This window comes from Odocoileus virginianus, unplaced genomic scaffold (genome assembly GCF_023699985.2).
Source record: "Odocoileus virginianus isolate 20LAN1187 ecotype Illinois unplaced genomic scaffold, Ovbor_1.2 Unplaced_Contig_20, whole genome shotgun sequence".
Classification (NCBI taxonomy): Eukaryota; Metazoa; Chordata; class Mammalia; order Artiodactyla; family Cervidae; genus Odocoileus; species Odocoileus virginianus.
This window is the reverse complement of record NW_027224337.1, coordinates 386,760-412,890: the sequence shown is the minus strand read 5'-3', so window position 1 is coordinate 412,890 and position 26,131 is coordinate 386,760. Positions and strand designations below refer to the sequence as shown.

The window sequence follows — 26,131 nt, the reverse complement described above, 5'->3', positions numbered from 1 at the left end:
TATATATCTTCTACTTCCATTGTTTTACTCTTTATCATCTTGTTATAATAAAATTTTAATCATAAGTATATTTTTCTACATTTTCCTGATTTCTCTAGAAAAGTATTGAACATGAGGGTAATCACTGTGACCCCCAAATTTTTAATTGGCTGGGGGAACCTGAACTAGCTGATGACATCTGAAGTGAGAGTGATCTTGTAGGAATTACTCTCTCAGAACTTACAGTTTGGCTAATTCTAGATAACTATAAACACTGGGTAGAGAAATATTTTCTTAGTCATATTAGGCTAAATTAACATAAGGAAATTTTTTAATATAAATCACAGTATCTGTTACTTATTGTTGATAACAAACCACTTCAAACCTAGTCATTGAGGACTTCCACGGTGGTACAGTGCATGGGAGTCCACCTGCCAATGCAGGGGACATGGGTTCGATCTCTGGTCCAGGAAGATTCCACATGCCATGGAGCAACTAAGCCCATGGGCCACAACTACTGAAGCCCATGCACTATAAAGCTCTGCTCTGCAACAATAGAAACCACTCAATGAGAGGCCCATGCACTGCAATGAAGAGTACCCACTACTCACCTCAACTAGAGAAAGCCTGCATGCAGTAATGAAGACCCAGTGCAACCAAAAAATAAATAAAAATAAATAAATTTTAGTCAAAACTAGTAGCAGAAACCAACAATTTTAATTTGCTTACAAATCTGACTTTTTAGTCAATGCTCAGAGGGAGACTTTGTTTCTGTTCCTGCAGGTACCGGCTGGAGCATTTGAAGGCTAGCTCAACTTGGCATCAGATAGAATGCTTAAATCATCTAAATACTGACTTACTCCAAAGTCTGGTGTCTGGTCTGAATGAATATAAACAGGTAAGGGCTTGAACAGCTAGGAATCCTCATTAATCTCTCTCCATCCATACAGGATGTCATGGCAGCTTCGAGGAAGCTGGAATGCTTACATATAAGTGAGAGAGAGAAGAAGGAGGAGATGGAGGAGGAAGAGACGAAAAGGATAAGGAAGGGAGGCAAAGCTCAGGGAGAGGAGAGAACAAGTCTGTATTTCCTTCTATAACTAGATTCAAAAGTTCACATTAGTCATTTCCAACATGTAATATAAATATTATGATTAATCATAAAGCATTGTGCTGAGTAATTTGTGGGTCTTTTTAATCTATATGTTTGTGGGTAGGTTAAATACCTGCTCTTGGTATGCATTAGAGGTAGGCAGTGCTCAACCATTATTGCTTCTGCAAGTTTTCTCCATTCATAGAAGACACACTTCCTACGCAATCCATAATTTTATTTTTTCTCCTTGAGGTTGCATTATTTCAAGCTTTGAAATATGCCTCCTTTCTCAGATCTTGTTATTGAATTATTCAGTGTATTGGAAGCCTTTATTATTATTTATTATAGCTGGTACTACACTGGAGAAGTTTTTCATTCCCCTCTAGTTTAAGTATCATGACTCTCCTTTAAATAGTGGCCATGTTGACCCTATGGTGGGTATTCTTTTTCTCCAAATTCTGCCTTCATAGATTGGTTCTACAATAGGATGACAAATCCTAGAATCATTTTTGTTTCAGCCTCCACGCATCTTTAATTATTTGCAGAATATCCATAATCATTGTCTAAAAGTCTTAAACAATAACTTCTAAATTGAATGAATTCCCATGTCTGAGCAGAGGCTCAGAGCTCCAAAAGCTGCTTCAAGTTCTTGTTCTTGACTTCCTCCCATGTTCCCAGAGAAACTGCCTTGTAGATATCTGTAGTCAAAAATGTTCAGTATAAAACCAACTTTTATAACTATAACCATCAGCAGAATTTCTCAGAATTCTTTCTTTTTAAGAGATTCTGACAGACACTGGAATTAGTTGGAAAGGGTAGGAGAGTTGACTTGAAGAATTAAAATATGAAATTAATTAAGATACATACAAATCTTTTTAAAATTAGAATTTTCCCATTTTTTATTATCTGTTCAAATTTCTCTGTTAACTGCTGGAGGTGATATTCACACCCAAATTGCCTACTTCTTCAAGGAAACAACAATTCTTGATCCCTAAATGTAAGCCTTCTGCAGAAGAGATAATAAAATAATGACCCTAAATGCAATTTAGAACTTTCCCTGTTCCTTCTCACTCACCTCAGCTTTCACCACTTTCTATTTCTCCTTAAACATGCAGGTACATTACACCTTAGCCTTGAAGTGACAAAGTGGTGAGCAAGTTATTATTTGCTCTTATGTTCTTATGGAAAAATACCACCCTACTTTATATGTACAGTATGTTATTGTTCCAAGTGCTTGTACTTAGATGTATGACCACATATAATTTGCCCAACATGTATGTCTGTTATGGAAGAATATGTCATTATTTTTATTTAACCGAGGATAACTGCCTTTCTTTTAAATTACTGTGAACAAGGTGGGTCTCCTATGTCTTAGCCCATCTGTCGAATGATTTTGGTTGCTAATCTGCAAGTATGATATATTTTTCCCATGAGCCAATTTCTCCAGGAACAGCATCTATTTTTTTTTTTTTTCTCATACCCACCAGCACTAATAATCAGAGAGGTTTCTGATTATGGATAATGTTTACAAGCTTCTTCTTCCAGCACCCATATTTTGTCAATTTGTCCCGAAACTCTTTGGTTTTCACTGCATAAATAATAGGATTAAGCATTGGAGGTACAAGGAAGTAGAGGCTGCCAAGAATGGTGTGCACATGAAGTGGGATTCCCTGGCCAAAGCGATGAGTGAGAAAAGAAAACAGTGAGGGAGTGTAAGAGATAAGCATGACACAAATGTGTGTGGTGCAGGTATTTACTGCTTTCTGGTGGGCTTCCTTAGAAGAGAGCCGCATTACAGCCCGGATGATCAGCACATAAGATGAGGCAATAGCTGAGATGTCTACCCCAGCAACCAACAAGGCCACCACCAGACCATACACCCTGTTGACTGTGGTGTCCACACACACCATCTTCACCACAGCCATGTGCTCGCAGTAGGTGGTGGGGATGACATGCCTGGCATGAAAGGGCATCTGCTGGAGGAGGATGGGCATGGGGAGAATGAGCAGGACAGCTCTCACTAAACTCACGAGGCCGATGAGCCCGATGCGGCTGTTGGAAAGGATGGTGGCATAGCGCAGGGGCTCACAGATGGCCACGTAGCGGTCAAAGGCCATGGACATGAGGATGGCAGACTGCAAGGCAGAGGTGAAGTGGAGGAAGAACAGCTGGACCAGGCAGCCCTCAAAGCTGATGTCACTCTGGTCAAACCAGAAGATGCACAGCACCTTGGGGATGGTGGTTGTGGACATGCCCAGGTCCGTGAGGGCCAGCATGCCAAGGAGCAGGAACATGGGCTTATGCAGGGAGCGCTCTGTGGAGATGGTGAAGAGGATGGTGCAGTTCCCCAGGATGGTGACAAAGTACATGGAAGAGAAAGGAATAGAGATCCACTTGTGTTTGTTCTCCATCCCAGGAATGCCTTGGAGAAGGAAGAAAGAGGGGTGGCCCTGGGAGGCATTGCAGCCAGTCATGCTGGTCCCCTGGTGGAATACCTGAAAAGGGCAATTCAGAAACAACTGAGTCTGGATTTTAAAAAGAATCAAGATTTTCAAAGTAGTAATAAAAGTTAGAATATTAAGATACACAAAAATAATTCTGATTTTTTATTAGAATAGGAAAGAATTATATGCTATGGCAGAATAGTAATAATGTGGTATAAAATTAATAGCTGATAGAATATATTTTATAGTAGCTATTTTATTGAGGACAGATGGATTCATAATTACCAAAACATGCCATTAAATTTACAAGAATACATTGCATATATTTTTTAATGTATTTTCACTTAAAGACTATAACTCAAAGTATATGAAACAAACATACATAGAAATACAGAGAACAACTGATAAAATATCACATTCCTTTCTCAATAAACCAAAGGCCAAATAAACAGTTCAACAAAAAACTATTTATAAAATAAGAGAACTTGAAAACTTACAGTAGAATTCTTATCCACAAGCTAAATAATACACATTTATTACAGGCTTAGGAATCATGGGAACTGTAAAATGCTGAACAAGAATAAAGCAGGCAGTAAGATTCTGATCATCTGAATCTCTGAGATGAGGCCACCAGAATGTGAATATCAAGTCCATACTCACCTAGAATCATTTACCTGAATGTGAGGCAATAAGAGAGTGGAAAGCTAGTCCCACACACCGTCTTCAAATGTCTGTGAGTGAGTACATACACAGGTATGTAGGCATGGCTTAGCAAACATTCATTTGCCTCTTGAAGAGCACACTCATAGCCCAGCATCTCTCTACTCCTCTCATTCAGGCACACAGAATCCATGGTGTGTCTCATTAAATAACTTAAGTAAAGGCCCCCAGGGCATCCAAAATTAGCTCTTCGTGACTCCTTCATCCCCTAAACATACACACTACTGCTATTAATTGTAAGATTGATGCTGAAGGTTGCCTTGAGCTCCCAAAAGATAATGCTGGTAGACCTTAGGGATGTTGGGAATAACACTGTATCTGGCAGTCCTAAAAGAGCCTGAGAGAGGGAAAAGTGAAAGTGAAGTTACTCAGTTGTGTCTGACTCTTGCCACCCCATGGACTATAGTCTGCCAGCCTCCTCCATCCATGGGATTTCCCAGGCAAGAGTACTGGAGTCAGTCACTATTTCCTTCTCCAGGGGATCTTGGAGAAGAGGGGGTAAAGTTAAATCTGAGTCTGGAACTAGATTAGGATTTTGCAGTTTGGACACCCTCAAAGACCCCATTCCCACATGTGTGAGCATTTGAGAACCAGGGAGACTTTACTTCCTGGCTGAAGTATTCAAGCTCATGAAATAGTCAGAGGCACAAACCCTGTTGTTGATACCCTGGTAAAGTGGTGTTAGTAGTCTCGAGTTCTGTCTATCCCTCAGTGCTTTCTGACTTCACTCTAGCTTTTTTCTCAGGTTAATAGTTTTGATCCAAACACCTCCAGGGCATTTCCTTCGATACCACCTATGTTACTCAGCACGCACAGCCTCTCCTGTCTCAGCATCCTCTCAATCTCTGAGTCCAAATGTGACCATGTTTCCTTTCTCATGGTTCCAAAGAGAGAAAATCATTAAAGTCTTCAAAAATATCTCTCCAAGCCCATTGCAAAATGCACAAGACAGAACAAAACCATCATAAAATCTTTCAAAGATGTATCAGAAATGGGCCTCAGGGAGCCAGATTCTAAATCCCGATGTAGTGCAAGTTCTGCCTGCAGACAGGCTCTGTAGGGAGACTTTGTTCACAGTCAGGTGTCACTAAGAGTGAAACAATGGCAAAGGAATGTGAGTGACAAAATAAATGTGCTGGGTCAGTCAGTACATCAGTAGAAAGAGTACATCAATGTACTTACGTGCTTAGTTGCTCAGTCATGTCCAACTTTGTGCGACCTCATAGACTGTTGTTCACTAGGCTCCTCTGTCCATGGAATTTTCCAAGCAAGAATACTGAAGTAGGTTGCCATTTCCTAATTCAAGAAATCTTCCCAGGGATCTAATCCAAATCTCTTGTATCACCTGCATTGGCAGGCAGATTCTTTATCATTGCATCACCATAAGGGCAAACATAGATGCACCTGCTCATAGACACATCCACACAGCTTCCCCTACAGAAAGCTCTAACTCTAATAGCATGCAGAAATCTTGACCTCAGTCATTTGTTTTTCTCTGTGTCCCAAGGTGGTCCTGAATGACAGGTAGCAACCAAAAATAACCATTTCTTCCTAGTCCTGCTCCCCATTATTTTATCCTCAGGCCTGTCAAATACCTGAACACAATGACTAAAGAAACCTTTCTTCATAGTATGCCCCTAATTCCATTAAGCACTTTCTATTATCAACCAGAGGATTCTCACTTTAGTCAAAACTTTTCACCTTAATTTTCTGGATAATCACACCACTCTGGGATAATAGCCCCATCTGATTTCTCTGCAAATAGTCTGTCCCTCTCATTAGCATCTTATATGCCACATAGTAGGTTTCCCTGGTAGCTCAGCTGGTAAAGAATCTGCCTGCAATGTAAGAGACCCCAGTTCAATTCCTGGGTTGGGAAGATCCCCTGGAGAAGGGATAGGCTACCCACTCCAGTATTCTTGGGTTTCCCTGGTGGCTCAGACAGTAAAGAATCCGCCTGCAATGCTGGAGACCTGGGTTCGATCTGTGGGTTGGGAAGATCCCTTGAGGACAACATGGCAATCCACTATAGTACTCTTGCCTGGAGAATCCCATGGACAGAGGAGCCTGGTGGGCTACAGTCCATGGAGTTGCAAAGAGTCAGACATGACTGAGATAAGTACAGCACAGCACATCTGTGAGTTCAGTTGCTCAGTTGCATCTGACTCTCTGAGACCCCATGGACTGCAGCACGCCAGGCCTCCCTGTCCATCACCAACTCCCGGAGTTTGCTCAAACTCATGTCCATTAAGTAGGTGATGCCATCCAACCATCTCATCCTCTGTCAACCCTTCTCCTCCCATTTTCAGTCTTTCCCAGCATCAGGATCTTTTCAAATGAGTCAGCTCTTTGCATCATGTGGCCAAAGTATTGGAGTTTCAGCTTCAACATCAGTCCTTCCAATGAACACCCAGGACTGATCTTTAGGATGGACTAGTTGGATCTCCTTGCAGTCCAAGGGACTCTCAAGAGTCTTCTCCAACACCACAGTTCAAAAGCATCAATTCTTTGGCACTCAGCTTTCTTTATAGTCCAACTCTCACATCCATACATAACCACTGGAAAAACCATAGCCTTGACTAGACAAACCTTTGTTGGCAAAGTAATGTCTCTGCTTTTTAATATGCTGTCTAGGTTGGTCATAACTTTCCTTCCAAGGAGTAAGCGTCTTTTAATTTCATGGCTGCAATCACCATCTGCAGTGATTTTGGAGCCCAGAAAAATAAAATCAGCCACTGTTCCCACTGTTTCCCCATCTATTTGCCATGAAATGATGGGACCAGATGCCATGATCTTAGTTTTCTGAATGTTGAGCTTTAAGCCAACTTTTTCACTCTCCTCTTTCACTTTCATCAAGAGGCTCTTTAATTCTTCTTCACTTTCTGCCTTAAGGATGGTGTCATCTGCATATATGAGGTTATTGATATTTCTCCTTGAAGTCTTGATCCCAGCTTGTGCTTCCTCCAGTCCAGCATTTCTCATGATGTACTCTGCATATAAGTGAAATAATCGGAGTGACATCACACAGCCTTGACGTACTCCTTTTCCTATTTGGAACCAGTCTCTTATTCCATGTCCAATTCTAACTGTTGCTTCATGATCTGCATACAGATTCCTAAAGAGGCAGGTCAGGTGGTGTGGTATTCCCATCTCTTTCAGAATTTTCCACAGTTTATTGTGATCTACACAGCCAAAGTCTTTGGCATAGTCAATATAGTGTAAGTAGATGTTTTTCTGAAAATCTCTTGCTTTTTCAATGATCCAATGGATATTAGAAATTTGATTTCTGGTTCCTCTGCCTTTTCTAAAACCAACTTGAACATCTGGAAGTTCATGGTTCATGTACTGTTGAAGCCTGGCTTGGAGAATTTTGAGCATTACTTTGCTAGCATGTGAGATGAGTGCAATTGTGTGGTAGTTTGAGCATTCTTTGGCATTGTCTTTCTTTGGGATTGGAATGAAAACTGACCTTTTCCAGTCCTGTGGCCACTGCTGAGTTTTCAAATTTGCTGGCATATTGATTGCAGCACTTTCATAGCATCATCTTTTAGGATTTGAAATAGTGCAACTGGAATTCCATCACCTCCACTAGCTTTGTTCGTAGTGATGCTTCCCAAGGCCCACTTGACTTTGCATTCCATGATGTCTGCCTCTAGGTGAGGGATCACACCATCGTGATTCTCTGTGTCATGATCTTTTTTTGTATAGTTCTTCTGTGTATTCTTGCTACCTGTTCTTAATATCTTCTGCTTCTGTTAGATTCATACCATTTCTGTCCTCTATTGTGCCCATCTTTGCATGAAAATTTCCCTTGGTATCTCTAATTTTCTTGAAGAGATCTCTAGTTTCATGGTACATAGTGGGCATATGTAATTGCCAAATGAATGAATGAAAGACTAGGCAAATAATGTCATTTAAATATTAGCTAAATATGTTTCCTAGTTCATGAGATTTTACTTGTTTTTGTTTTCCCATGTATATAGACACCAAAAGCAAAACTTTTAAAAATAATTTATTTGTTCATTTATTTATTGGTTACGTTAGGTCTTCATTGCTGCATATGGGCTTTATATAGTGGCCATGATCAGGGGTTATTCTTTGCTGTGGTGCAAGGGTTCTGCACTGTGGTGGCATCTCTTATGGAGCACACGCTCTAGGGCGTTTGGGCTCAGTAGTTTGTGGCACTTGGGCTCAGTAGTTGCAGCTCAAGTGTTCTAGAGCATGGACTCAGTAGTTGTGACACATGGGCTCAGCTGTTCTAAGCCATGTCGAATCCTCTTAGACCAGGGATTAAACCCGTTTCCCCTACATTGACAGGCAGATTCTTACCCACTGTACCACGAGGGAATCCAGCACAACTATTTAAAGGCTATAACTTCTTAAATGAATTTATAAATTAATGGCAAATCCAAACACATTTTAATGATTTATTTTATTTGAAATCTTGCCAAAGTGAGTCTGAAATTCAACAGTAAAAACAAACATTTGAAGATAATAATGATAAAATAAATGGTGTTTAATATTCTTATTTAAAGATATCTGTTCACTTTTGCAGTGTGCCTCAAAAGATAATATTGAGGAGTGAAATTTTTGGTTTGTAAGATATGCATATCTCTAACTTTGCTAAATATTTTAAATTGATCTTGAAACCAGTGGACGTACATTTAATATCCCATTGGCAATGCATAAGTATTACTATTTCTCTATATCCTCTCCTTTTTTAGTATTTTCTGATTTTTGTTCTAAGTATATGCCAATTTAAGTAGTGTAAAAGTGGTTTTCACTGCTTTGTTCTTAGTACTGAGATGGTTGAGGTTGATTTGATAAAAAATTTTTGCCTATATTTCTCCTGGTAAGTGCATGCCTTTATCTTTCATTATTTCTACTTTTCCTATTTTTATTATTTTTCATATCCATGAATTTCATAATATACATTCTTTTTTATTTAATTTCTAAAAATAATGAATCACAAATTTGACTTCAAAATGTAAACTTCACTAAACATGCATACACGTTAAAACAGTAAAATTTACAGTTTCATTAACTTTTTTTTCTTTTTGCATAGGGCATTATTACAATATAGAATCTATGTCTTACAAAATACATACAAAGTTTTATCCAAGCAAGCCAAGGCAAGACTGGGAACTGTAAAACTGGACTACTTCAGTGTAGATGGGGAAAGGAGAAATGTGGCCTTCGGAAGCATGGTGTGGTGCTGGTTGGAAAAAAAAAAAAAAACACAAGTTCCTACAGGTAAGGAAAACATGTGTTCAGATGGAAATGGTCTTGGACCCTTGGAGTCTAACGTGGGATTTGGCAAACAATCTCAGAGAAGCTCCATCAATAGCTTTGGGAGGAGGAGGGCCATCTGAGAAGGCCAGGGAGGCTGAGACCCCGAGTGCACCCAGCATACAGATTCCCAGGCTGATTCCTGACCAGTGGGATCCATAGCGGCCCTGCCTCCAACAATGCACGGCTGCTCAGCTACCCTCCAGCCCTCAGGGGCCTTGGCCCTTGGGACAAGGACTCTCCAAGGTGAGCCTCCCACCACACGCCCAGGCACCCTGACCCAGGAATGGACCCTGGGAGGTGGCCCCCCTGCTCCAGGGATGGCAGGCTGGCCTAGGACATGCGCCCCTGAGCTGAGCAGGGGAGTCAGCCTTCACCCAGACCTCTGGCTGCCCGGCAGGCATTCGGCTTGGTTTCCAAACAAACATATGCAACAGCCTGTAGCCATGTCTCCAGGAAGATGTCTCCAAGCCCTGGGAGAAGGTGTTCATGCACCACTCCCCTACCTCCCATGCCTCCTGCGTCCCCCACAGGGAACGCAGGGAGTTCAGGGCAGGGGAAGCCATTTGCTCCAATCGGTTCCTCTTTAAATAAAAGTAGTAAGGTTTTAAAGCTCCATGAGAAGGGGGCAGGCAGGGTGGGGCCGGGGGGCACACTTCGAGTCCCATATGGCAAGAAGGGTCAGTAGAAATCAAGCATGGCCCTGGGCTCCTGCCTCCCCCCACATCCAGCTCTTCTAACTGATGAGAGACAGAGTAGCCGACGGGGGAAGGGCCTCTCCTGAAACGGTGTTCAGGCATGTATCAGTAGTAAACTGGATGGTTCATCTGAGTTCTGGTACAAAATTCTCTGGAATGTGTCTGGGACCAACCTTTGAAGCTCAATCTTGGAGTCAAGAGAATCAGTTACAGGACCTGGCTTTCCGCAGGGCGATCCTGTATATTCTTTTTTATTTTTTCAACTATATTTCAATTACTTTCTTAATTGTTTAACATAGAGACCATGCACATTTCTGTTGGATTAAAGTACCATAGATTTTGTTGCTATTGCTATAAATTTTAAAATATGCATTCCTAATGGTGGCTTTACATAAAAATGTGTTAGTTTGTGATTTTATTTATTTGCTTTGAACTCAGCAAATTTCTTGAAATATCATTAGTTTTAAAAATCTATCTCTAGAGGTTTATGGGTTTTCTCTGTAGAAAAATCCTGTCATTCGTTAGTAAAGATATTTGTCTTTCTTCCTGTGTGATTGTAAGCCTATTTCTTTTCATTGTTCTATTATGTCAATTTGGATAACATTAGCAGAAAACTGTGTCCTGGGGATTCTAGGATATACAATGTGTTGTTGACTATATGAGATAAAGAAAAGATCAGGATGTGTCCATAGTGACCCACAAAATAATTTACATGTAAAACTTAATTGCTCTGACAATATCAGGAAAATGCAAAGGTCATTGGTCATAAGGTAAATGTATTAGCTACAAAGTCTCACTCTGAAGTAATTTGTTGAGAAACCTGTGCTGTAGCTTTCCCATTGACATATGTGTTTCCAGACTTCTCACAATAAAGCACCCAGCAGCCATCTCATCTCTTTCAAATCTAATTCCAGATCCAAAGGATCCTGCCCTCTCACAGCCATCTCTGACCTAGGACTGACACTTCTACTGCAAACACTCTTGGTCAAAGAAAGTGTGAACAATCATTTAATCAGTGTGTGTGTGTGTGTGTGTGTGTGTGTGTGTGTGTGTGATTCTTAATTTCTTAAGGCTGGCTCTTAGTAAATAGTTCTTTTTTGACCACTTTTTCTCTACTTCCAGCACATGGGATTTCTTTTATAGAAAGAATAGCTTTCTATGGTTCTTACTATCAATTTAAAGTTACTACATTGCTTCCTGATCTTTTCCTAGGAAGATTCAAGACTTACAGGAACATGAACAGGCCTTGTAATAGCATTATAGGAAAATAATTTTCTATATATTTAGCAGGTATAAATGAGTTGTTCTTCAAAACCTCTCAGATAATATGTGGTACTGACTTGCTGTGACTGTGTGGATCACAACAAACTGTGGAAAATTCTTTAAAAGATGGGAATAACAGACCACCTTACCTGCCTCCTGAGAAAACTGTATGCAGGGCAAGAAGCAACTGTTGGAACTGGACATGGAACAATGGGCTGGTTCAAAACTGGGAAAGAAGTACGTCAAGGCTGTATATTGTCAGCCTGCTTATTTAATTTATATGCAGAGTACATCATGCGAAATGCCAGGCTGGATGAAGCACAAGCTGGAATCAAGATTACAAGGAGAAATATCAATAACCTCAGATATGCAGATGACACCACCCTAATGGCAGAAAGAACACAGGAACTAAAGAGCCTCTTGATGAAGGTGAAGAGGAGAGTGGAAAAACTGGCTTAAAACTCAACAGTCAAAATACTAAGGTCATAGCATCCAGTCCCATCATTTCATTGACAAATAGGTGGGGAAAAAGTGGAAACAGTGGCAGGTTTTATTTTCTTGGGCTCTAAAATCACTGCAGATGGTGACAACAGCCACAACATTAAAAGATGCTTGCTCCTTGGAAGAAAATTTATAACAAACGTAGACAGTATATTAAAAATCTGAGATATCACTTTGCTGACACAGGTCGATATAGTCAAAGCTATGGTTTTTCCAGTAGTCGTGTACTGATATGAGAGTTGGACCATAAAGAAGGCTGACCATTGAAGAACTGATCCTTTCTCATTGTGGTGCTGGAGAAAACTCTTGAGTTCCTTGGACTGCAATAAGATCAAACTAGTCAGTCCTAAAGGGAATCAATCCTGAATGTTCATTGGAAAGATTGTTGCTGAAGCTGAAGCTCCAATACTTTGACCACCTGATGCAAAGAGCCAGTTCATTGGAAAAGACCCTGATGGTGGGAAAGATTGAGGGCAGGAGGAGAAGGGAGCAAAAAAGGATGTGGTGGTTGTATGGCATCATTGATTCAATGGACTTGAGTTTGAGCAAACTCCAGGAGATAGTGAAGGACAGACAGAGAAGCCTGGTGTGCTGTAGTTCATGTGATCACAAAGTGTCAGATATGACCTAATGACTGGACAACAACAACTGACTTGCTAGGATTGGCAGAAGCAGCAACTTCTAGTACAAGGATAAGAGATGTTTGAGAAAGTAGCAAATTAGTTATAGCTTTACCAGTTCTTCCTTGGGTTATGGAGAGAGGTAACTATCTTCTCCCCATAAAAAAGTCAAATATTCTCAGGCGGATCTGTTTGGTGTTAATGCCATAGACCAAGGGGTTGAGGACAGGGGGCATAAGGAGATAGAGATTTGCAAGTACAATATGCACGTGAGGAGGTATTTGCTGGCCAAAGCGGTGGGCGAAAAAGGAAAAAAAGGCAGGTACATAGAATACAAGAATCACACATATGTGAGCTCCACAAGTGCTAAATGCTCGGAACTGGGCATCCTTGGAGGGCAGGCGCAGCACAGCCCTCAGGATCAGGGCATAGGAAGTGGCGATGAGGACCATGTCCATGCCGGTGACTGAAAGGGCCACGGTGAGACCATAAATGGTGTTGGGCCTGATGTTGGCACAGGCCAGTTTGGCAATGCCCATATGTTCACAGTAGGTGTGAGGGATGATGTGATGTCCACAGAAAGGTAAGCGTTCTATGAGTATGACAAAGGGGAAAACAAAGAGAAGGCCACGGACCACACATGCCAGACCAATCTTCCCAATCACCATGGCGCTGAGGATGGATGCATAATGAAGTGGACAGCAGATAGCCACATAGCGGTCAAAAGCCATGGCCAGCAGAACAGCTGATTCTGTGGCAAAGATTGCATGAACAAAAAACATCTGGGTGAGGCAGCCTTGGTAGGATATTATGTGGGACTTAAGCCAGAAGATTGCTAGCATTTTGGGCAATGTGGTCGAACAGAGTACCAGGTCAGTGATAGACAGCAGGCACAGAAAGAGATACATCGGCTCGTGCAGAGTTCTCTCCTTCATAATGATGTAGAGGATAGTTCCATTGCCAACCAGAGCGAGGATATACATGGAGCAGAAGGGGATGGCAGCCCAAATGTGCTGGTCTTTCATCCCAGGGATCCCAAGTAGAATAAATGTGGGAGGATGGAAGGTAGTGTCATTGGGGACAGATGCAGAAACCATAATGATGCAGAGAATCAGGCTTTATCTTTTTGAAAGCTATTATAAGGTGAAATAAATTCATCCTAGAAACAATCTATTTCTCCTACAAATCTTTAATTTCATACCTTTCTTCCATTTCTACCAGTTCTACTCCAAATCATTCCTTCCACATTTCTTTCCTGAGTAATTAAAACAGCTTTGTAACTAATATGCCCACTTCTAAGATTTTCATCTTCCAGTGAAACCTCTCCATTTCTGCCTAATATTCTAACATGTGAAAATCATCAACTATTAATATCATGCAAATATAACCTTTCTTAGTGCATGCTGTGAGGAATATCTTGTATATTTCTCCTTTGGTCGATTCTCTGCCACTTTCTATCTTGTTCTGGTCTCTGAGACACTGGGCTACATTGACAGATTTCCTTGCCCTCTCATTTCTGGTTTGATGTGACAATGGGAAGCACCATCTGGCAACTGGAGGGAGGTCAGGGATTTTTTCCTTCAGCTTTCCCCCAGCAAGGTTGCTGCAAGCTGGACACACCTCTCTGCTAGCAGCCTTTTTGGCCTTGGTTTTCTCTTTTAGCCATACTTCTCCTCTTGTTCCTTTGGTCCAAGGGTTGTGACAGTGCCTGCTATCACTAACCCAATAACTTCATACGCACTTGTAGTTTTCTTACACTTATACCCACACCTTTGAAAGTGGTTTCCATGTTATGTATGCTATGAAGAAAAGATACATAAGCCAGTTTCTGCTTAGAGAAAGCTCCTCTGAGGAAATTAAATTTAGTCTCCAAATCTGAGTTTTCCTCAAATGATTCAAGCATCTCTTGTACAACTCAGTTTCCAGGATTGTCACCTTCTTTATGTGGTCCAGTCCGGAAAATAAGAGACTAGATTTAGACAGCTGGGTTCAAAATCTGATCTGGTTGCTGTTACTTGCTAACTGTATTATCCTCAGCAAATATTTTATTCTCCTCAGTCTTCAGTTTTCCAATATAAATTTCAGATAATAATATTTTAGGGTTTTTTCAAATAATTAATTGAGAAAATCATATAAAGTATATAGTGCAGTCCTATATTTTAAAAAACATTTGTTACAATACTCACTGATACTTCTTGTGCTTTTGCAAATGTCTGAGTCAGTTAGTTTAACTATATATTTGCCTTTCAGAAGAGGAAACTTTATTTAGTCTCTCAATTTGAAACACATATTGGTCTTTCTTGAGCTTATAAGCCATGGTTGAAGGCACTGTGGTTTCACCCTCTTTTAAATCAAGAACTGTTCTCAGAGACAGCCAAAACTAGTCCTCAGTTAGTTAGGTTAGGTGGACTCTCAAGATACGAGATGGATGGCTCCTCAATGAGCTCATCAACATGGCAATGTCATTGAGGTCCCCTCATTAATCTTCCTTGGGAGCAAAAGACAATTCTGATATATGAGTCTTTTAAAATAAAGGGAATGTGTTTTGTGCTGCCACCAAGAAAGAGTAAAGATGAAGGCATGCATATCATTTCTGTTAAAGAAAGAACTTCTCTTAGACTATTCAATAAGAGAGAGATCTGATTTTGCCATGAACAGGACAAACAGAACCTGGGGTAATGCAACAGGTATTCCTAGCTTTGTGGACTCTGAAACTTTCTGTGTGAGAAATTGTAGGACAGAATTAAGAGAATTAGACTTGGAGGATGGAATCCTCAGGCATGGAGGAAATTGGAAATCTGTTTGCTGATTCCCTATGCTTTCTGAGAGCACTCTAGGGTCCTAGGTACTCAGGTACAAGGTTGCTTTCTAACAAATGTATGTGTCTTTACTCCCGCCTGGCTAGCCTGACTGATAGTGAGAACAAGATGCAGAATGAGACGTTCTTACCTCATTATTGCTTTAAGAAAAGCTACTCTTAGAGCTTGGATTGACTTATCTTGAACCCATAAGTGAAATAGTAAGGGACTAAAATCTCCAACTGCAACAAAACAACTGAGATAAAAATAAAAGAAAGACTTACTGATGGCTCACTTTGGTATGCAATAAGGCTTCAAGAAACTATACCTCCTGTACTGGAGTTGGATGCCAATCTGAGATGACTTCTGGAGTAGACAAGGACATCAATATGTTCGTAGGACTGTTATCCCTCTGTATCTCCTCCCTACCTCTGCTCTTGGCTTTACAGAACAGTCTTCAACATTTTTCTATCCTTTTTGTCCATTAAACACTTACTCCCAGCACTGGTGGTCAGTTGCACTCGAGAAATCTTGATCCAGCACAAAATAGTGTATGTCCAGGATCTGAGATTTGATCTCATTTATCTCTACCCTCTGAAGGCTTTTTAGACCCAAAGGGGCTGTGGTGTGGCTCAGAGCACCAGTGCTCCCGGCTGCTAAAAGTAAAAGCGAATTTGCAAAGAAGATCTCTGGGGAAACACAGTCATGTCAGAGTCTTCTCTTAAATGCTGGGCATTTTTTTAAGTCAGGAGGGATCATCACTGCCTCACAGTAAGTTAATACTCACTCAGCCCTTGAGAAAAAGTTGTATTTTGTCAAATTGTATCAAACTATTGAGAAGGGAAATTCAAAGAGAAAGGAGGCAACATGGAATAAAAATAGACTGGGAAGAGATCTACCTGGAGTTGGATTTTGCACAACTTCCTTTGGGTCTCCTGTTCTCAAGAAAATAATCACTATGTTTGATCTGAATTCCTCTAGCTTGAGCTTGAATCGTTATTCTCTTAACATTTTGTGACTCCATTTGGGTAACGTTTGTTCTTTTTTCCTTCATCTAATTGTACCAGATGATAAGCTATATACACAAAGGTACTGTTAGTTATAGTCCAGTAAAACATACATGCTTTTCCAACAATGCTCTAAGGAAGTTACATATTAGTCTTCTGAAATATTCTTCAGTGTTTTCCATCAAACTCTCACTTGGTTCAGCTAGGTATCCTGGAGGGGAAATGCAAAATTGAATGTTAGGTTGATTGGGTCAAGAAAAATTCCTATAAATTAAGGCAACATGGAAAGTGTGTACTTGGGAAATATGTGACAGGAAACAATGGCATTTCCTCCCAGAATAGGACCATCATCTAAGATTATCTAGGACTAGAGTGATTCTGAGCTATGGGAATATGGCTTTCCAAGGAAAAAGAGACACGGCGAACTCAGATTTATTTCAAGTGTACTCACTGGGCAGATCTCACATCATCGTAAACATCTTAGTTATCCTGTCACCACTCTTCTCCCTCTCACGCCCCAGATCTAGTATCTGATTCACTGGTATTGAACTATAAATACATATTCAGTGCAAAATGCTATTCCCAATTTGTTTGTGAATTTCATGCAAGTTGGTGTTTAAATTTGTGCAAGATTTTTGAAAAGTTATTTGAGAGTAAGTATGAAGAAACTTAGGGTCTCCCAGGTGACTATAGTGGTAAAGAATCTATCTGCCTGCTAGTGAAGGAGTTGTAAAAGACAAGGGTACAATCTCTGGAAGATTCCCTGGAGGAGGGCATGGCAACCCACTCCAGTATTCCTGCTTGGAGAATCCCATGGACAGAGGAGCCTTGTGGGCTGCAGTCCATAGGGTTGCAACACTTTTAGAGTTGGATACTGCTAAAGGGCCTTAGCACACACGCATAAAGAAACTTGAAAGATGATTTCCTTTATTCTAGTGCTCACACACAGAAGAATCTATTTTATACAGGAAATATAGCAGATGGGACTGAGAGATATACAAATTTGAGTCCTAGCTCTGATATTTACTAACTGAGAAATTTCAAATACATTTTCAATTTTTCAAATTCTCAGATTCCTCATCTGTAAAATAAAGCTATTAATTATACTTAAAGTTGGTGGTTCCAAAACTTTACTGTAGACTGGAAACTCCTGGGGCTTTTTATTATGAAAACTGCTGATGCATTAATCCTACCCATAACCATGCTGATTTAATTGATGCAACATGAAACTTGGACATTTACAGCAAGTGAATTATCAAGGCCATGAATTATACTGTATCTGATGTGTTTGAGATTCAGGAAGGCAAGTAAGGCAAGAGTGAGGGGGGCGGGTAAACAGGAGTAGATGAGACCAGAGACAAAAAGGCAAGGTTGGCTGGATTCTGCAGTAGAGGTTTTTTAATTCTCATATGTCTGACTTGTCTTTCCTTTCTGTATATGTGCTTCTGATGTATGTAGATGGGGCCATGTGGCAGGCTGAACTTCCTAGTGGCTCAGTGGTAAAGAATTCGCTTACCAATGAAGGAGATTCAGGAGATCCAGGTTCGAACCCTGGGTCGGGAAGATCCCTTGGAGGAGGAAATGGCAACCTGCTCCAGTGTTCTTGCCTGGAAAATTCCATGGAGAGAGGAGCCTGGCAGGCTACAGTCCATGGGGTTGCAAAGAGTTTGAACATGACCGAGCAACTGAGTGCGCATGCTCACATGTGGCTGGTTTTAGCCAATGAAGTTAGAATAGAAATGACAAGTGTCCTGTTACTGAAAAAGTACAATAAAGTGTGTGTGTGCATGTGCACATGCATGCTAGGTAAAGGAGAGTGAAAAGGAGAAAGCATTTGTACTAAACAGTAATTCTAGGAATGAACCTTAAATTCATGCTGGTAAGGAGGAGAAAAAATGAGGCAATGTGAAAATGTAATGAGTTTTATTATTATTGCATTGAAATTGAAGGATTATTGCATTGGGATTCAAGAGAAAGTGAATTAGAAAACAGGAGGTAATGGGTCAGGAACTGAATGCTTATATATTGTGAAGACACATATACATTCCACATATACATATATATATATATATTTCCATATTATATATGTATGTATTTCCAAACAATGAAATTGATGAAGTAGAATGGTTAAGAGTTTTGGAGAAAAATCCAGAGTACTGAAAATCAAACTGTTTCAGTTATTTGTAACTGCATTACAAACTACTCCCCCAAGGTAGTGATTTAAAACAATTTATTATTATCTGTTATTGATTTTATGAGCTATTGTCATTTGAGATTTCTCTCACACACACAAATGACTGCAATCGGATTTTTTATGAAGTTGTAGTCATTTCTAAGTGTCTTTAAAATTGATGCAGTTGATTCTGGCTATTAACTAGGAGCTCAGACAGACTATTAATCACATAAACTCTCCATGTGGGTTGGGATTCTCACAATATAATGTCTGTCTTCTAGAGAGAATATCCAAAAATACAATAACACCAATGAGGAAGATGTAAGATTTCTTAAAATCTAGTCTTGGATATTCTGAAACATTACATCTATTGCATTCTTTTTTCCAAAGTCTCTAAGGCAGCCCAGATAAGAGGGGGTAGAATTAAATTGGACTTTTTGAAGCAATAGCAAGATCATATTGAAGAAATTACATGGGATGCAAAATATTGTTTTGGCCATTTTGGGAAAATAAAACCTGCAACAACATACGCTTTGGCCACAATAATGATCTCCTCCTACATGCAAAATGCATTTACCTTTTCCCTAAGATTTCCAGGTCTCGTTCATAGTATGGGAATAGTTCAAAGTCCAGGATTTCAACCTTTAAATCTGGACAATGTGTGAATAGGACTCCTTGAGTTCAGTTCCTTGCATATAGATCCTTGAGTGCAGTTCCTTTCAAGACCTGTGGAGTAAAGAAATGGGAAACAAATCAACTGCTCACACAGGCAACATACCATGGTGATATGCAGATAAGATAACTGCAATATTCACTTGTAAAATATTGAGAGAATCATCGTACAGTCAGTGTAGTTTTCTAAAAGCTTTTTTTTAAAGTGTAGTTTTTTTTTTTAAGTGTAGTTTTTTTTTTTTTTAAGTGTAGTTTTTTAAAATTTGTTCAAAGGTAAGTATCATCAGTTTCTTAATAAGAACCTAGTTCTACTCCCTGGGAATGATTCTCCATGGCTCTTGGCTAAGTTAAATGTTAGTCACTCAGTCGTGTCTGACTCTTTGCAACCCCATGGACTATAGCCCTCCAGGCTCCTCTGTCCTTGGAATTCTCCAGGCAAGAATACTGGAGTAGGTTGCCGTTCCCTTCTCCAGGGAATCTTCCTGAACCAGGAATCGAATCTGGGTTTTGCACATTACGGGCAGATTCTTTACTGTCTGAACCACCAGGCTAGCCCTTTAGGCAATTAGCTCTATATTCCATGTCACCTTTGCACTTCAATGAGAAACAAAGTGTGTTTACATCTGAATACTTTTTTCAGTCTATTTCCAGAATAATAAAGTTGAAAGCCCAAAATCCCCTTCTAATTTTGCACTCTGTCCCTTTTAGTCCAAAATGATGGTGCTTATATCTATTTAGTCTTAAAAACTGTGATTTTCTCTGACTCTTTGAGTGTTTACTGCATTAGACAAAAGTCATACCCACAAATATCTTCCAGATTGCCACCTGTCTGATTTTGCATGAGCTATGATTCTCTATGATTCTTGAGCTATGATTCTTCTTAAGAAGAATTCTTCTTAAGAAAGAAATCTTCTTAAGAAGAATCATGAGCTATGACTCTTCTTGAGAAGATTAAGATTCTTAGAAGCTTCTTTATCTAATTAAAAAGATTTATTAGGCATATCCCTAAATATTTCTGTGTTCTTTTTTTTTTCTTCTTTTTCTGTATTCTTAACAAAGGATCTTACAGACTCATCCTAAAGATGACATTATACCCTGAGAGCATTGTTTCTTTTGCGAGTCCTTTGTCATTTGGAAAGACTATTGTGTGGGTAATTAAAAAAAAATAAATAAAACTTTGATTCCAGGCAGTCATGACTCCTTTGCATTTACTCTAACAATGATTAAACACTGAATGTTTTCATTTTAGCTTATATCTCTTTATCTGTACTTTATCATAAGTGACATAAAAATAATGTTGATATTTTTGGTATTCTGCCTCAAAATCTCCTCAGCCAAATATATCAGTTAATTAGTTATATTTTCTGTTTTTCACAGTATTGTAGGTGTGACATTACCAAACTTTCTAAAACTACATAGTCCTCATTTGTCTCCAGCCTGTAGTAATAATTTTCTCACTGTTTTTCAAGACTTCATTAACAGCTTCCTCAAGGCCCTTTCAGCTTCTGCCTGTTGCCTTATTCCACAGCGAATGCAGCATGTTTTATGCTTTTTTTGTATACCAACACCATACTTCCTATTACTAAATTCTACATTATTGATCTATTGTTTCATGACTAACCATTCCCATATTTATTGGCCTAAAATAGCAAATTATTACTTCTCATGGTTCTATGGCTTGGCTTTGACTAGATGACAAGTTCTGTCTTTTAGTCTTTCATGCATTACAGAGAGATGTCAGTTGAGATGCTATAGATACTTGAAGTCTCAGCTGGACAGGAAGTTCTAAATGGCTTACCAACATAACTGGCAGTTGTTGCTGACTGTTAACTGGAGTCTCCACTGGGGCCACCCTCCAGAATATTTAGACATGGCTTCTCCATGTTGCTGGGGATGCTCATTGCACAGTAGTTGAATTCTAGGAGGGAGCACACCAAGGTCAAGTATTTCAAGAGACTCAGCTAGAAACGGCAAAAAAAAAAAAAAATTATGGTTTAATTTCAGAAGCTTCAAATATTACTAACACTGAATTCTGTTTGTAAAAGAATCCGTATGTCTAGCACAGGTTCAAAAGAAGTAGAATTATATTCCACTGGTTAACATGGGAATGGCAAGTTCGCACTACAGAAAAGCATAGAAGATGGAATATATTATTATTGTGGCAATTTTTGGAAAATGCAATCAACCACACCAAGTTATTAAAGGATCATTTCTATGGACATTAAAATAATCAACAATATTGATAAAAAGTTTTTGTGCTCAAAGTTCTTTAAAAACTGCAAAAAGTATATATAATTGATAGTATATTTTTAGAACATGAAATCTCAAGTTGTGGAGTTTTGAGGTGGATAAATAATATGAGGAAAGAAGTAAAGTAGCTATGCTGAACATAAAGAACTATGCTACTTCCAGGCCCAGGAAGTTACTACAAGAACCAAGTCTACAGGTTTTCAAAGGATCAGGACTTTTGATCTGGAAGGATCCAAGATTTCTTAGGTATCAGAATCATACATAGAAATGTAAAGAACCCAAAAGCCCAGTGAATTACAATCTAGCCTGGACTTCTACATTTTTGCCAAGTTCCCTAGGTGATTGTGGCACCAACCAATGTTTGAGAACCATGTTTAGATTAATAATTTTCCTGAATGATTCTTAAAAGAGGGTAATCACTTGCTAGCTTCTATAACTCTCAACTGGAAAGTGTCCTACAAAGATATTCCAAATTGGTAGACCTTTGCTTATCTCTTGCAACTTATTTATAATGCTAATAGTCTATCCAAATTATACATGATCCTCATCTTATGCCATGAGACTCAGAAATCTACTTCATAATGGTATAGAAACTTTTTGTTGATCTATCTTTTCAGGTACACATCTTCACATCTTGTCTCCCTTCTTGATATCTACTTTCTTATCCTGTCTCATTGCTTCTTATAATGAAGTTGAAGTTCCACTTTCAACTCACAGTGGAATTCTAGGATTTCATAAAAATTTAAGTTGTCATTGTATTCTAGCTTTGAAAAAAATGAAATGTGTTCCAAAATGGATATGGTTACCTGTTTTCTTTCCCAAACTCTCAGTCTCATGTCACTGGGTCCCTTTAAGGAAGAAGAGTAGGATTATCTTTTCCCGAATCTGCTTGGTTTTCACCCCATAGATGATTGGATTGAGGGCAGGAGGGATGGCCACATAGAGGTTGGCAATCAATATGTGGAAGGAGTGAGGAATATTGTGACCAAAACGGTGAGTGAGGACAGAGAATATGGCTGGTATGTAGAATATAAGAATGACACAAATATGGGAGCCACATGTGTTGAGGGCTTTCTGGCGGGCATCCTGGGATGGAAGGTTAAAGACAGCACGAAGGATGAGAGTGTAGGAGACGCCAATGAGGATCAAGTCTGATGTAACAGTCATTACCGGCACAGCAAAACCATACCAGATGTTGATGGAGATGTCTGCACAGGCGAGTTGGGCAATGCCTATGTGCTCACAGTATGTGTGTGGAATGATGAGTGTTTGGCAGAAAGGCAGTCGCTTTAATAGGAACACGCATGGGAAGATGATACAGAAGCTCCTGCTGATGATACCCATTACAATCTTAGTAATAACCTGACGGGTGAGAATAGTGTTATATCTTAGGGGGAAGCAAATAGCAATATAGCGATCAAATGCCATGGCCAGCAGGGTGGCAGAATCCATGGCAAAGCTATAGTGGAGAAAAAACATCTGAGTAAGACATCCAGGAAAGGTGATTTCCTGAGGACCCAGCCAGAAGATGCTGAATGTTTTGGGTACACATGTGTTAGACAGGATGAGATCTGTAGCCGCCAGCATGGAGAGGAAAAAGAACATGGGCTCATGAAGGCTGCGCTCCATGGAAATAAGATAGAGAAGGACACTGTTGCCTGCAAGAGCCACAAGGTAAATGATAAAGAAGGGAATCCCGATCCAGATGTGGAAGTGCTCCAGTCCTGGGATTCCAAGCAGGATGAATGAGCCTGGATTCACGAAGCTGGTCAAGTTGAACGTAGCCATCATGATCTTGGATAGGTTGTGTCTCACAGACTGAAAATGGAAAGTTCATTACTGATTGTTAACATTATCTACAGACATGCATCTCTGAGCCTTCTCCAGTATCATCTGCTCACTTTCAGTTCTAGAAAGTAATGAACTATCCTTCTCTTCTCTTTACTCATAAGTATTTGCAAAGCTTTTAGTCACAATTTTAAGTCATAATAGAAATAATTTTTCCCAGAGATAAAAGTCATGTAACTCTAAAGCAAGTCCTGCTGGCTAGCAGCAACTCAGGAAACTTTCTAAGAAAGTATGTGCAAAAATAATATTATGCAAAGAAACATCACTGGTCAGGGATTTGGAAAAAAGTTCAATGAGAAGCCCAAAGGTCACAAGGGGCTGAAAAGATAGGCTTAATGTATGAAACTAAAGCAGACCATGCAGTCTCTTCTTTATTCTTCTCTACACCCTACAAATGTAAAGAGAAGACAAAGAAAATTCTTCTATAAAATCTAAGATTGAAGTCGTTTACTCTGCCACTTCAGATATGCCCAGGTTGGAAAAGTTTTGAATATCAGACATTCTCCAGTAACTTACTATGTCAGATTTGTCTTGGTGAAAAAATAGAACCCTCTCCTTAATCCTGGAAAACTACCCCAGCAAAGGGAGCCCAGTCTCCTGGCAGCACTATGCAATGATCTTCTTGACCCTATCTAATTAGTAAAATTACTCAGTCTTATGAAACCTCATCAAAACAGTTGAGCCTTTCTTCCAAGCTGTCTTATTTTGTGACATGACACAGAAATTTTTTACTCCAACTTCAGTATTGACTCATTTTTCTACTTGTTCTTTCCTAATATATTATTTTATTTATTTACTAATATTTACTGATGGCTGTGCTGGGTCTTCATTTATGCATGGGCTTTTTGTGTGGCCAGTGATGTGCATCAGCTTCTCATTGTGATGACTTCTCTTCCCACGGAGCATGGGCTCTAAGATGCCTGGGCTTTAGTAGTTGTAGCACACGGGCTTAGCTGCTCTGTAGCATGTTAAATCTTCCCAAATCCGCACTGGCAAGTGGATTCTTTACTGTTGAGCCACCAGGGAATGAGCCACCCTTTTCTACCTGTTCTTGGGTGTTGGTATTTTTCAGTGATCTGTCCATGTCTGTTGCTTTCTAAGTTGACAAACTCCACATGGGTAATATCTCCAAACACCATGACTTTAACTGTGACTCCTATGTTGAAGACTGTTAAGTTTATAATTTTGAAAATATTACTCTCCTCAGTCTTGGAATTAGTTAGCTTATACTTTTTGCAACTAGTTATCCTATGCCTGCCATCTTCACTGAAAAACCTCACAAGTGCACCCAACTCAGTATGTTCCAAACTACCATATTTCTCTTCTCATTGCCCCAGATCTGCTTCTAATATACTGTTTTTCAACTCAGCAAATGATAGTGTAACATCATCAATTTCTATATCTAAAAGCCTTGAAATTATCTTAGTCAAACTCCCTCATATCAGTCACCCTATTCATCTTTCAAACAATTATCACATTGCAGGCATTGACTCCCTAAGTATCTCTATATTACATCCACTTTTTACTACCCATTCATTGACTGCTCTGTCTTACATACCATCATTTCCCACCAAGACTTCTGCATAGGCTGACTCAAACATACTTAATATGCCTTGAAAAATTAAAGGCAGATGTGATGCAGGGTCTATCCTAACCAGTGAGAAAAGGGGAGTGGAAAATTTGTAATTCCAGAGAGAAATGGTAAGGCTGGCAGTCAGGAGCTGTGCCAGCATCATCTGTGCTCAAATCTAGGTAGGATCCATTTCATTAAAAATAGATTCAGTTAAAAAAAAAAAAAAAAGATTCATTTACAGGAGAGACCAATGCACAGAGAAGCAAAATTACACAGGAGGCAATGAATCACATAACAAAAATAGCATAATTAAAGATTAATCCAAATGAAAAATACAAAATTCTGTTAGTATATATATTTATGTAGCACAGAGACCTCTACTTAATACTCTGTAATGGCCTATATGGGAAAAGAATCTTCTAAAAAAGTAGTAGATATATGTGTAACAATAATGTATTATGAGAGATGGAATGTAGACGCTGACATGAGAATCCATCTGTCTTCTATAAAGCCAGATATCAAAGAGATTTACAAAATAAAAACATTGTCTTAAAAAAATTATTTAAGGTATATTTAGAAATCACTACAGTAAAGTCCTTTGACTCAATGGGAAAATTGACAATAATTATAAACAGAGTCATGTAAAAATAAATTCTAATCTTTAACACATATGTAGAATATTCTCAGTCTCATAAATAATTAAACTCAATATAAAACAAGGATATGGTATATTGTAGGATTAGAAAAATCACAAACACTGATTATATCATTGATGTCCAACTCTGTTAAGGGTCTGAGGAAAAAAGAACTATTATAACTATTTTACAAGAGTTTACTGTGTAACATTCTTAGAAACTAACTTGGCAATATGTATCAAAACATAAAATGCACATATTCATTGCCCAGAGTAGTTCCAACTAAGGAATATTTCCGAAGATTCAGTTAAACAAATAAAACAAATGGCATGAAGATATTCACAGTAGCAACATATAATCTAAAATTTGAGTGAAATTATAATATAAAAAATATGAAAATTGAAAAGGTGACACCAGTTTAGCTTTTAATATGGAAATGACTTTAACATTTACAATCTCTTCATATAATGGAAGAATATAGAGTTGAGAAAAAGAATAAAGTAAAGCTATGCTTATGTAAATTAAAAGATGCCAAAATATATTTATGTGGAAAAAGATTGCAGTATAA

At 39.2% G+C, this 26,131-nt stretch overlaps 3 protein-coding genes across 3 annotated transcripts; all 3 read right to left on the bottom strand.

The window, feature by feature from the left end:
* Positions 1-2,531: 2,531 nt before the first annotated feature.
* LOC110149218 (olfactory receptor 52E4-like) lies at positions 2,532-3,555 on the bottom strand. Its single transcript, XM_020911605.2, has one exon. The coding sequence runs from the start codon at positions 3,544-3,546 to the stop codon at positions 2,569-2,571; it is 978 nt and encodes a 325-aa protein (XP_020767264.2). The 5' UTR covers positions 3,547-3,555; the 3' UTR covers positions 2,532-2,568.
* Positions 3,556-12,753: 9,198 nt separating this feature from the next.
* Positions 12,754-13,704, bottom strand: LOC110149216 (olfactory receptor 52D1-like). Its single transcript, XM_020911603.2, has one exon. The coding sequence runs from the start codon at positions 13,702-13,704 to the stop codon at positions 12,754-12,756; it is 951 nt and encodes a 316-aa protein (XP_020767262.2).
* An 8,640-nt stretch (positions 13,705-22,344) lies between these two features.
* Positions 22,345-23,298, bottom strand: LOC110149213 (olfactory receptor 52H1-like). The gene has a single exon (XM_020911601.2). It carries the CDS (start codon positions 23,296-23,298, stop codon positions 22,345-22,347), a length of 954 nt encoding a protein of 317 aa, XP_020767260.2.
* Positions 23,299-26,131: the final 2,833 nt, after the last annotated feature.